Source organism: Harmonia axyridis, chromosome 1, assembly GCF_914767665.1.
Source record: "Harmonia axyridis chromosome 1, icHarAxyr1.1, whole genome shotgun sequence".
Taxonomy (NCBI): domain Eukaryota; kingdom Metazoa; phylum Arthropoda; class Insecta; order Coleoptera; family Coccinellidae; genus Harmonia; species Harmonia axyridis.
The window spans coordinates 50892369-50904912 of record NC_059501.1 but is presented as its reverse complement, the minus strand read 5'-3'; the positions used below and the strand labels follow the sequence as shown (position 1 = coordinate 50904912).

The following is a 12544-nucleotide window of genomic DNA, read 5'->3' as shown; positions in this document are numbered from 1 at the left end:
CGCGTTAAAGAAGTTATTGACTTCCTTGAAGTCGATCAACTCTGTCCTGTCTCAACAGAGAATAACCGGACAAGGAAACATCTATGTATGAGCGCAAAAAGGTCTCACTTAAAGCTATTATATCCGGATTCAATTCCTTAATAAGGATCTTCAGATCATTAAAGTTCAATACGAAAGATCTAATGTTCCACTGAAGAACTTTAATTTCCATTAAAGGGATTATGAAAAAAAATCTAAATGTAAACTTAAAGAAAAAACAAAAAAAGGAAAATTGAACCGGAAAAGGTCTATAAGTAAATAAAAAAAAAACACTAAAATATGTATAAATCAACTTAAGACAACGAGGACGCACCGTATTGCAGGTAGTCCTCGTTATATGTGATTATTTGTCTAGGGTAAATCGAGTTATCTTCTAATGTAAACTGTTCGTTCTGGCTGTAGTCGTATGAACTAGCCTGAGAAAAGGATTGAAGTTGAGAAAAACCTTTTGATTTGATTGGGGAGGATGAGGAGAATTTGCTAGGGCCAGCCTCCTGATGGGAGGAAGAAATACATTCAGAAGCAAAAGAAGGTCTTTGATCGAATAAGCAAGCATTATGAGCCTCCTTATCATATCCTAGCTGAGACGCAGCTTTCCTCTTGGGACGTTGTCTGGGATTATTGAGTTGAGAGTTCTGAACTGAAGGGGATTTGGGACGAGCAGCAATATTGGCGTAGGAGAGGTCGACTCGCCCGGAGGAATCCGGACTCCTTTCAAAGGATTTCTTATGAAAAGAAGGAAAATCGGAAGGGGAGGGGGCAACCTGTCTCTTACAAGCTTTATCTGCTTCATATAATGACACATTATGTAACGCCATAATTTCTCTCATTTTAGTTTGACGCAAGTATTCCGGGCATTTTCTATCGGAAGCTAAATGATCCTGTTGACAAAAAATGCATTTAGGTTCAGAATCGCATGGTTTCTCATCATCGTGATGAGAACCACATTTAGAACATCTAAATTTACCCCTACATAAATTTCTCACATGCCCGTAACGCCAGCATTTGTTACACTGTACTACTGGAGGGATATAAAGTTCTACAGGCAACCTGATTGAGTATAGTTCGAAGAATTTGGGTAGAGTGGTACCCTCAAAAGTAATAACACAAGTATTAGTTTTTACGTAACTGATACCATTTTCTGTAGTCTTTCTTCTATTAAACCGTCTCACCCTTATAACTTGAACACCTGGATTTACACCCTTACCCATTGAGATAATTTCTTCATCAGAAATATCTTGTCCCACATCCCGAACAATTCCCATCACAGTGACAAACCTCCCAGGAATGTAAACTTCAAAAACTGTTGGGTTAAAATCATTGTATTTAACGAAGTTGTTAGCTTGATCAGCGGAAGCAAATCTAACTCCGACCCTTCTCAGACCTTTACGATTTATATTGAGAATATTGAAGTCACTGTAATTAGAATTATTGTAGATGATTTTCCCTATATTAAGAGGATTTAAATCTTTGATTTCATTACTAGAACTTTCGATCACTACCTCGAAAGGACCTTTGTCCTTACAAGAGTAGAAGCAGTGAGTTTTGCGAATTTTTGAGGTACCTTCACTTATTTTATTAAGAACTTCGTCTATCTTGTTAACTAGATCGGATTTGTCACGTCGAAGGGCTTCAACCCTGACAGTTGTTAATTCTTCCTTTAACAAACTAACATTAATGGAATTCCAGATTTCTTTATTCAGCTGAGAAAAGGCCAGGTTAGCCCTGGGGGATAATACAGACAGAACCCGAGGCCAAGCCTCGGGATCCGTTTCATCCATGTTTGCGAAAAAAAAAAGAGATTAGTATAACGAGCTTATCTTAAAACTACTGAAAAAAAAAAAAGTAGAAAAAAAGAGAAGAGGTTATAAGGAAAATACGACCCCTAGGATCGTAGCAAAATAAAGCTCAGCACTATATAAAGGAAGGTAAATAACTCACCGGAAAGAAAAACAGATCACAACGGCACAATCAAGGAAAAATATCCGGTTTCAATCTCCACAAAACCCAAATATGTTGCCCTGTCAATAGCCTATGCGCGAATCCAAATAGAAGAGTTGAGGTGAGCTTATTCAAATAACTTCATTTTCAAACTGAGTTGGCTAGTACTTCAATTCTAAAATCTGAGACATGACATCATAGTAAATATTCATTTCTGTGGATTTTTTTCCACAACAGAACAGAGTTGCATTTAGCCAAAGTACCCAATTTTTCGAATTTCACAGATAATTTTTTTTTTTAAGATCAAGTTACTCGAAAACGGCGCTTTGTAGGAGAAAATATGAAGAATACTTTTATTTTTCAAATTAGCCAAATATTGTTCAATGAACGTTCAAATTACTTTTAAAAGTTGGGTTCTTCGAATTTCTGGTATTTTTATGTGATGTAATGTTCATAATGAAGAAACTGAAAGAAGTGTAGGGAATCTTGTGTTCGGAGAAGATGTATCACATCAAGGAAAAGCTATATTCCAAAAATCATTTCCTTCAATAGAACCATTTACGAGATATAGCTGAAAATCACATTTTTTTATCGATTTTCAACAGCCTGTATCTTTGTAACCGGGCCGAATCGAAAAAAATGGTAAATGAAAAAAGTGTTTCTTTTGACCTCAGGAATCTTCGGTTGAAATATATGTACAAGTCAAAGACTCACCCTGTATAGAAGAGTCATAGGCTCTTTTACCTCAATTTGAAGGGGGAAATTCGTATTACCTGTGTCCTTTCGTGGAATTCAGAAAGGATAAATTGGCTGAACGGGTCTTCTGTGTGGAGGTGCACTGATGCTCATCGCAAGATTCGCAAGATTCGATTTGGAGTACAAGCGTTGGACGCTTATGGAAAATTCATCGTAGTATCTGTTGCGGGATTACGATTTGTTTACCAATAGATCATGTTGCCTGCTTAAGTCATTTATCAAAAAAGAATCAGTGTTTGACTGGTAGGGAGCACAGATAGAAGGGACACACTGTTTACGTTTCGTACTTTGAAGGATATTTATCCATCAAAATACGAAATTCAAAAATTCAATTCAAAGTACGAAATTTCGGCATTTTGTTGGTGTACTATTCACTGAAGGAACGTGAGAAACTTTTTCGACATCGCAGATATAAAATACGAAGAATTTAGTCGTATTCTTAAAGAGAAAATCCCTACTAAAATATAAATATGCCGGCAACTCACCACTAACAAATAATGAACTAATATTGAATCAATTAACTTTTTTTTACCCATTTATGTATGTCAATCCTTCCTGTTCTGCTAATTCGATTGCTAATTTTCTTGCTTCAGCCATGTCATTTCCCTCAATTATGACATTGGCTTTCAATTCCCTGCATTTTTGAATTTTCATTATTGGTGCTATGCGGGGCATAACAACTGTAACTGGGATGTTAAGCTGCAATCCATGGTAACTTATAGCTTGCGCATGATTTCCAAGGGAAGCTGCAATGATGCCTTTCTCTCTTTTCTCTTTAGATAACATCAATAAAGCATACCTAGCTCCCCTTTCTTTGAAGCTGAAATCATAAATTCGTTGATTTAAATTTTTTTTTCTCATTGTTGGCACTGTACATTCACCTTCCTGTATTTTGAAGAAAATCCTTTTTGAGGTATATATCCATTCCTGTCATGTCCGAAAGATGAGATTTCTGTAATTGAGTTGAAATAATGCAAAATCAATATGGGTCAACAAAATGAAAACACTGCTGATTCGAAACTATTGTTTATTATTTCTTCTTAAATTATCACAAATGATTGAAAAGAACGGTTCACGAAATGAATGGAATAGATATGAGTTCACGATACATTCGAAGCCATGTTCTCTGGGTCATAGTTTATCGACTGAACTACCGCTTTTTGTAGGTAATTGGGTGGTTATGATAATCATATTATTGAAAAAATATATTCGAAAATCTATATATCCGGAACTAAACCGAAGTGTTAGGATTTTCTCGTGAAAAATATTTGTATCCAGTATTATCGTGGCAATATAAGTTCTTGAATTTCATGTTCTTGTGTTATTTCTTTCAATATTGTTTCCTTGATTTTCTTGAGCAAAGAGGGTAATGACTTATTATATTCAATATGTCGTTGCCGAATGAAGACGTACTAGAGAATCGCTCCGCGATTTCTCGTAAGAATGTAGATCAAGTGGATAAATTGTGTAATTTTTGTAATAGAAAGGTGATTGATTTCGTTCGATGTTCAAAATGTATCGAAATTTTTCATCCGTCCTGCCTAGTTAGAGATGCAAACAGAGGATCAACTGTGTGCCAACACGAAGTCATTAGATCCGAAGAAATGTTTATTCCCGAAGATTTACGCATGGAAAATAAACTACTAAAACAACAGGTAGAATATTTGAATGAAAAGAATAAAATTCTATATGAAAACAATAAATTGTTGCATAGTGTTATAGAGAATTTCATTAACAGCAATATAAAAAATAATGATAAACAACAAAAAAAGACGAATAACATAAACAACAAAGAGGTCATTTCCTACGCCGACAAAGTATCAGGTGAAGGAAAGAGAGCTGAATTCAAGAAAGACGCAGAAGTCACAGAAAGTCGTAAAATGACACATTTCAATTTGAGGTTAAACAAACAACAACAAACAGTTAACGTGAATGTAAACAAAGAAATGGAACAAGATGAAAATTTTAGTGGAGTGAATGGAGAAGAATGGAAGCAAATAACATATCAAAAGAAAAAAATCAGACCGTCTAACCCTATGAAGTTGAAGAATGAATTAGTCTGCAATGGATCAAAAACAAATAATCAAGAAAATACGATTTCAGGTGCTACAAAAAGGAAATGGCTTTATGTTGGAAGATTTGCAGGAAAAGATGTAAAGGAAGAAGATGTGGAAAAGTTCTTGAAGAATACTGATGGACTAGGAGATATAATAGTGAAAAAACTTGAAACAAAAGGTTCAAATTCTGCATTCAGTGTAGGTTTAACAAAAGATGAAGATTATAAAACGGTATACAATAAGGATTTCTGGCCAGCAGGTGTAATACTGAGAGAATTCTCATTTAAAAATTTTTTTTTCAAACAGAAAGGGAGCAAATTCAGGCAAGTAATAGATTCCCAAAAAATTTCTGTATAATCCAACAAAATGTTCAAGCCTTAAGTACAGCTTTCAATAAATTTAATTTAGTAATAAATAAAGAAAAACCTGATCTATTCGGAATCACGGAACATTGGCAAGATATTAATGAACTTACAGCATTCCATTTTGAAGAATATGAATTGGCTTCAAGCTTTTGTAGAGAGAAAGGTAAACATGGGGGTACACAACTCCTGCACTTTTAATGAGAGAATCGATATAACAACAATCAGTGTTTCCAATATTTTTGAGTGTTCAGCAATCCAATTCAACTTAGGATCAACTAGAATTATTGCAGTTTGTATTTACAGGTCTCCTCAAGCTGATGTTAACATATTCTTTGAGAAAATAACAACCATTCTTCAGAAATGTTTACAGAAAAAAGCAGAAATTCTAATAATGGGAGATTTCAATATAGATATACTTTCTGATAACAATGAAACACGTGAGTTTATTTCTATTGCAGAATATTTCAGTTTAAAGTTCACTATCAAAGAGCCTACACGTTTAGTCTCAAGATCATGTTTGGATAATTTCATAACGAATATAGAGGGAGATACAAAAGTAACTGAAAATCATATATCGGATCACTCTACCTGTGTTTTCAGGTTTGCTCAAGATGTAAATGAAGGTATTAGCAAGACAAAATACTTCAATCGAAAAATAAATGAAGAAACAACAGCAAAATTTCTAAATTGCCTCTCAGAACAAAATTGGCAAGATATTTTTGAATTTGAAACACATGAGGTGAATGAGATGTGGAACAATTTTGAAAATAAATTCAAAATTTTATTTAATGAATGTTTTCCTTTAGTGAAAAGAACTATAATATCAAAATCTAACAAATTTATAGAAACTCCAGATTTAAAAAAAATGAAAAATGTTTTAGATTATTTACTGATTGCATCAACAACGAGACAGGATTTGAAGAGCAGGTACAACAGAATGAAGAAGAAATATGATAGGGCTATCTCAGAAGCAAAACGTGCTCATACAGGCAAAATGATAGCAACATCAGACAATAAAAGTAGGGCAACATGGAGATTAGTAAATTCATTAACAGGAAAAAAACATAAGAACAATGAATGTCCCATAAAAACAAATAATCCTAAACAATTGGCAGAGGAATTCAATGAATTTTTCGCTAATGCTGCACCATCGTTAGTTGAAAATCTCCCGATGAAACCACCACATAAAAATAAAAAACAGAAAACCATAAAAACTCCTTTATTGTCTTTGACATTACAAATGCAGAGGTGATGTCAGCCTTAAAGAAATTGAAGAACACTAATACATGTGGTTATGATGAAATTCCAGTTAGCTTGTTAAAAAATTGCATCTCTCAGATAGTATCTCCATTAACACATATCTTGAACTGTATTTTTAAGGAAGGAATTTTTCCAGATGCTCTCAAGGTAGCTATTGTGAGACCTCTATTCAAGAAAGGAAAGGAAGATGAATTTGGGAATTACAGACCAATAAGTCTACTTAGTCCCTTTTCAAAGATCATTGAAAAGGTTATAGCAACCCGTTTAATAAAATTTTTCAGGAAATTCAATATAATTTCAAACTGTCAACATGGCTATATGAGAAATAAAAACGCAGAAACGGCCATGTATGAGCTAACATTGGCAATATTAGATGCCTTGGAAGGGGGAGACATTACCTTGGGCTTGTTTCTGGATCTATCGAAGGCCTTTGATTGCGTTGACCATCGAAAACTTTTGGACAAGCTTGAAATGTCTGGTATTAGAGATGAACAACTTAACCTAATGAGAAGTTATTTACGAAACAGGATACAGAGAGTGGTTATATCTAAAGATGGTGAGAAGTATTCCTCAGAAGGCATTGATGTGAATGTGGGCATCCCACAGGGCAGCATACTGGGACCACTACTTTTTCTAATATACGCTAATGACATAGGCCTAGTACTACCTGAAAATTGTGAACTCGTAAATTTTGCAGATGATACTAACATCTTGCTGAGGTGTAACAACCTCCAAATATCAATGGACTTATTCAGTTCGGTGATGGATGAGATAAGCAGCTGGTGTTGTGAAAACAAGCTAATCTTGAATATGCATAAGACTGTTTGCACCTACTTCTGTACGAATAGATGTACACAAGTATTTCCTAACACTCTGAGTTGCAAAGATGGTGATGTCAACGTCAAGGAGGTGGTGTCTTTCTTGGGTATTGCAGTTGATAAAAATTTGAAATGGAAGGATCATGTCGAACAGCTAGGTAAAAAGTTGAACTCAGTGATTTATACACTGAATTTTTTGAAGAGAATGGTTGATGATGATGTGCTGAGGACGATATACTTTGCCAATTTTCAGTCGTTATCAACATACAGCATCTTATTTTGGGGTAGTTCCAGTATCATGAATGGAATCTTCTTGAAACAAAAATGGGCGATCAGAGTAATTACTGGTAAAAAATATCGAGAGAGTTGTAGAACTCTTTTCAAGAAGAACAAAATATTAACAATTCCTGGTCTATATATATCGATTAATGTTATTCTTTCATAAGCATAATGACTATTTTTTCAAGTACAAAAATCACAATAATACAAGACGTATGTTTCCTTGGTTCTTTCCTGATCATACTTTAACTTGTTTTGAGAAGCATCCATTATATATGGCAATAAAAGTTTTTAACGTGTTACCAAAAAAATTGCAAAATATTCAGGTTTATAATGTATTCAGAAAGGAGATATATAAACTTATAATGAATTGTGAACCTTATGATATTGAAGAATTTTTTAATTTTTGTAGTTAGCTGAGGGTAATTTGACTTGTTTCATTTTTGTAACATGAAGTTGTTTTCAATTATTGAAATAAATATATCTATCTATCTATCTATCTATCTATCCTGTACTTCATCCATAGTTGATGGTTTGTTCGTCTTGTAAACTTGAAGACACTCGCATCCGTAAACGACCCATTTCTAGAGTTGTGAATTTCTAGGATTCCAGGTTTATTTCGTGCCATTTTACCTTGAATATAGGAAGGAATCAAATTGATGTGAAAGACGCTCAGGGTCAGATCTTTCGATCGTAAGTCGCGGAAAGTAAGTCGATTCCAGTTAGCACTACATCTGTCTTAGTCTTCAACATGAAATATGTTTGACTCCTTTCTATATTCAATATACATATAATCTGAAATCTAAAATATTGACAATTTTAGAAATGAGGAGGTTATTTTATGGATGCGAGCTTAGTGCTTCACAATACGAACAAACCTTTAACTATGAATAAAGTTCAGGTCAAATTATGACATCGATGAAGACGAAATCGAAGATCCAGCTAAAGGTTTTTACTGTACCTATAAAACAGGAGCCTGAACTTTGGGAACCTGCGCTCATATCGCAAGTATTTTATAATTTTTGAGATACGCGCGTCATCAACTGAACACAGTAATGCTTTGCTGTCGACAAAATCGTCCATCAGAGCAGTTAATTCGATTAACCATGGAACGTTTTCGCACCACGTTTACTCTTATTGATAACTCGCATCCTCAGAGACGCCGTACGGTGCGTACAGAAGAAGCTATTGCTGCTGTAGAGCGTAGCATTGAGGAAGACCCGAATGAGTCTATCCGCAATCGAGCACAGGAATTGGATCTGTGTCCATCCACTTTATGGAAGATTTTGCGGAAGGATCTTGGTTTGCGTGCTCACAAAATCCAACTCATGCAAGAATTGAAGCCAAACGATCATCAAGTAAGGTAGATTCGTCGACTAGGCCCAAAATGAGATTGCCGTTGTTCCCGATTTTCATAAGCGAATTTTGTTTAGCGATGAAGCGCACTTCTGGTTGAATGGCTACGTCAACAAACAAAACTGCTGCATTTGGAGTGAAGCTAATCCTCAAGTGTCGAAATGTCGAAACACCGTTACATCCAGAGAAACTAACTGTTTGGTGCGCTTTATGAGCTGGTGGAATCATTGTTCCGTACTTCTTCAAAAACGATGATGGCCCGAACGTTACAGTCAATGGTGATCGGTATAGAGCCATGATTACTAACTTTTTCATTCCTGAATTGAGCAACCATGATGTCCAGGAGCTGTGGTTCCAACAAGACGGCACAACATGTCACACAGCTCGATTAATTGAAAGACACGTTTGGTGACCGCCTAATTTCACGTTTTGGACCTGTGACTTGGCCTCCAAGATCTTGTGATTTAACACCGCTAGACTACTTTCTGTGGGGCTATGTAAAGTAATTGGTCTATGCTGATAAGCCACAAACCCTTGACCATTTGGAAGACAACATTCGCCGCGTTATTGCCGATATACGGCCACAAATGTTGGAAAAAGTCATCGAAAATTGGACGTCCAGATCGGACTACATCCGAGCCAGCCGTGGCGGTCATATGCCAGAAATCATATTTAAAATGTAACGCCACAAGATTATCTTGCGGACTAATAAAATTCATGTCAATCGAATAATCCATCGTTGTTTTATTGCAATTTAAAGTTCTATAGCTCTAAAAAAAACACCCTTCACAAAAATATCGAGTGTAGCTATGCAAATTTGAACTTCCTTTTTATTCTCTGTTTGAGTAGGCTAGTGCCAGAATTGTCAAATAATTTGTTACTTTGTTCAGTTGTTATGTAAATTGATCACATGAAACCTGAATCCCGTGTTATAAGTAACGTCCTATTAATTACATAATCATGCTGGTTCAGTATGAAAAGAAATATCTACATATAATAAAGAAATATAGGAAATTTTGAAAAGAAGAAAATTTGATCGATGGAATTAAGTGACAGTTGTTCCATAGTACATAGAAAAAAATAGCATCATGGAAGGCGAAAGGCAAAATTAAAATCGACGAGAGTGGGGAGAAACTTTAGGGTGCAGACATTAAGAGGGAATGGTACCACGTGCGTTCGGGCGCATCTGTCAAAGTTTACCTATTCAGCTCCCCCCAGCCCCTCTGAGAAGCCCTCACTTTTCAGGATGAGTGGAGCAATCTCAAACGTTCTTCTGATTTTCCGTCCTTTTCTACCACATGTAAGAATTCAGATACGTTTGACGGCATTCAATTCTTACACGCCAGCCAATGAAATCCCAGCGATGGCAATGCAGCAACTTCGAGCTCGATACAAGTAGCTTTCTACGGCGGACTGACCAGATGTTTCGAAAGAAATAAGTCCCTTTTTATGATAGGCAATAAAACCGATTTTAGAGAGGAATGCGAAGTTGTGAGAAATATCAGTTAGGATCGACTATTATCAGATGGGTTCGAGAAAAAATATATTTATGGAAAAAAGAATTCAGTCTCAAATTAAGAAATGACAAACGAGCTCAGATATTCTACGAAAAATTGACAAAAAAACGCAAAAAAAGCAAAAACGAAAAATGGACTTCAAGATATTCAATCGGTATTTGGATAATCTTGTTTAAGCAAAAGGGTATTCCGGATGATGAAACTAAGACGCAACTGTGTTGATCCTGCATAATATAATGGAACTCATAAAAAAAAAATTCGATGAAACTTAAACCAAGAACTTTGAAATAAATGGTAATGAGTATATTTAATGTTGTTGTTCTTCAAGAAGATATAATTCTAAATATGAATCTCAAGATTTTCGTTTTGACTGAAATCCATCCCAAATCACAAAATTAAAAAAAAAAACAAATAATTGAATTATTATTTCAATTATAGATTTAATATTTATTGAAACAATTCCAGTATACATATAGGTATATACCGCGATAACTTATCAAATCGAACTTGGAGAAATATTAAGTAATGAATGATTGTTTACTGAGCCCTCAGACGCTAAAAACATTTTTTTTTCTGGTAAACAACAAAACATATCAATTGAATAGCAGGTATCTACACGAGTTTTTTAGGATTATTAAGCTTGTCGGCATTATCTCTAATTGTCACCAGACGATTGGTTAATTGGTCGGCTTCTTTTGGTGTGGGATACCTACTCCCAAGGCGGTTTCTTTCATATTTCATTTTTTTCAAAAATGAAATATCATTGTCCATTCCCCAATCACGATATCTGTTTTTTCTAAGTATCATCAAAATTTCAATTTTTTATGTTCATGTGATTATATAATAATAATAATTAATATGAATATTTACCTCCTGTCAAAAATTCTATGTATATGGAGAACAATTATCGAAAATTACAGCGAATATTTCCCTCCTGTCAAAAATTCTATGTAAATGGAATGCAATCATCGAAAATTACAGCGATAATTGCATTGTAGGAAGCGAAACTGCACTGCGATAATTGTTCTGTTCATAGAAGCATAGTTTCTATGAATCTTACACAGTTCGAAGCTATGGCATCTATGGAATCTATGTCACTTTGACAAGTTAACAGTTTATTCGGGAAATATTCCCCCGAATTACACTCGTGCATCAAAATGATCGGATAATTTCGCATTCCAGCGTGTTTTTTCTGAAAAACTGCATTCGGTCATTTTCATTTTTGGAGAAGAGAGAAAACTGCATGAGTTCATTTTCATTTTTGGAGAAAGAGCCCTCCACCTTCGGTGTCGGGCTCTTTCTCCAAAAATGAAAATGAACTCATGCAGTTTTTATGACAACACGCTGTCATGCAAAATTATCGGTAATTTTGATGCACTTGTGCAATTACTTACGAATATTGCCCTCATGTCAAAAATTCTATGTATCTGGAGAACAATTATCGAAAATTACAGCGATAATTGCATTGTAGGAAGCGAAACTGCACTGCGATAATTGTTCTGTTCATAGATGCATAGTTTCTATGCATCTTACGCAGTTCGTATCTATGGCAATTCTATTCTACATCAGTTTGACAAGTAATGTAACAGTTTATTCGGGAAATATTCCCCCGAATTACACTCGTGCATCAAAATGACCGGATAATTTCGCATTCCAGCGTGTTTTCTTTGAAAAACTGCATTCGGTCATTTTCATTTTTGGAGAAAGAGCCCTCCACCTTCGGTGTCGGGCTCTTTCTCCAAAAATGAAAATGAACTCATGCAGTTTTTATGACAACACGCTGTCATGCAAAATTATCGGTAGGCGAATGCTTGCCGAAACGTCGGAAACATCCAACCGCACACATGATGGAAACAGCCCAAATAACTATCTAACATATAGTCCATCATCAATATCAAGACAACAATTAGCACTGCGATAATTGTTCTGTTCATAGATGCATAGTTTCTATGCATCTTACACAGTTCGAATCTATGACAATTCATCCATTTCACATCAGTTTGACAAGTGATGAGCCTTCTATTTCTTGTGGTTCTGCAAATACCAATAGAGATATTGAGACCAAGTCGAATGTTGAATCGTTGTCGTAGCCTATATCAAAACAGAATTGATGCTGCTTTGTCAGATGAAACTGAGATAGCAAATTATATCAATAT

The 12544-nt window shown here is 35.2% G+C and overlaps 1 protein-coding gene across 1 annotated transcript in view; it reads right to left on the bottom strand.

Annotated features, from left to right (window-relative positions):
- Positions 1–12544, bottom strand: part of LOC123682496 (L-threonine ammonia-lyase) — a 31889-nt gene that overhangs the window by 11933 nt on the left and 7412 nt on the right. Inside the window, exons 2-3 of the mRNA XM_045621138.1 lie at positions 3618–3688; positions 3269–3556 (exon numbers count right to left, since the gene is read on the bottom strand). Of these exons, the coding sequence (XP_045477094.1) occupies positions 3269–3556; positions 3618–3688 (359 nt within the window). The remainder of the gene's footprint in view (positions 1–3268; positions 3557–3617; positions 3689–12544) is intronic.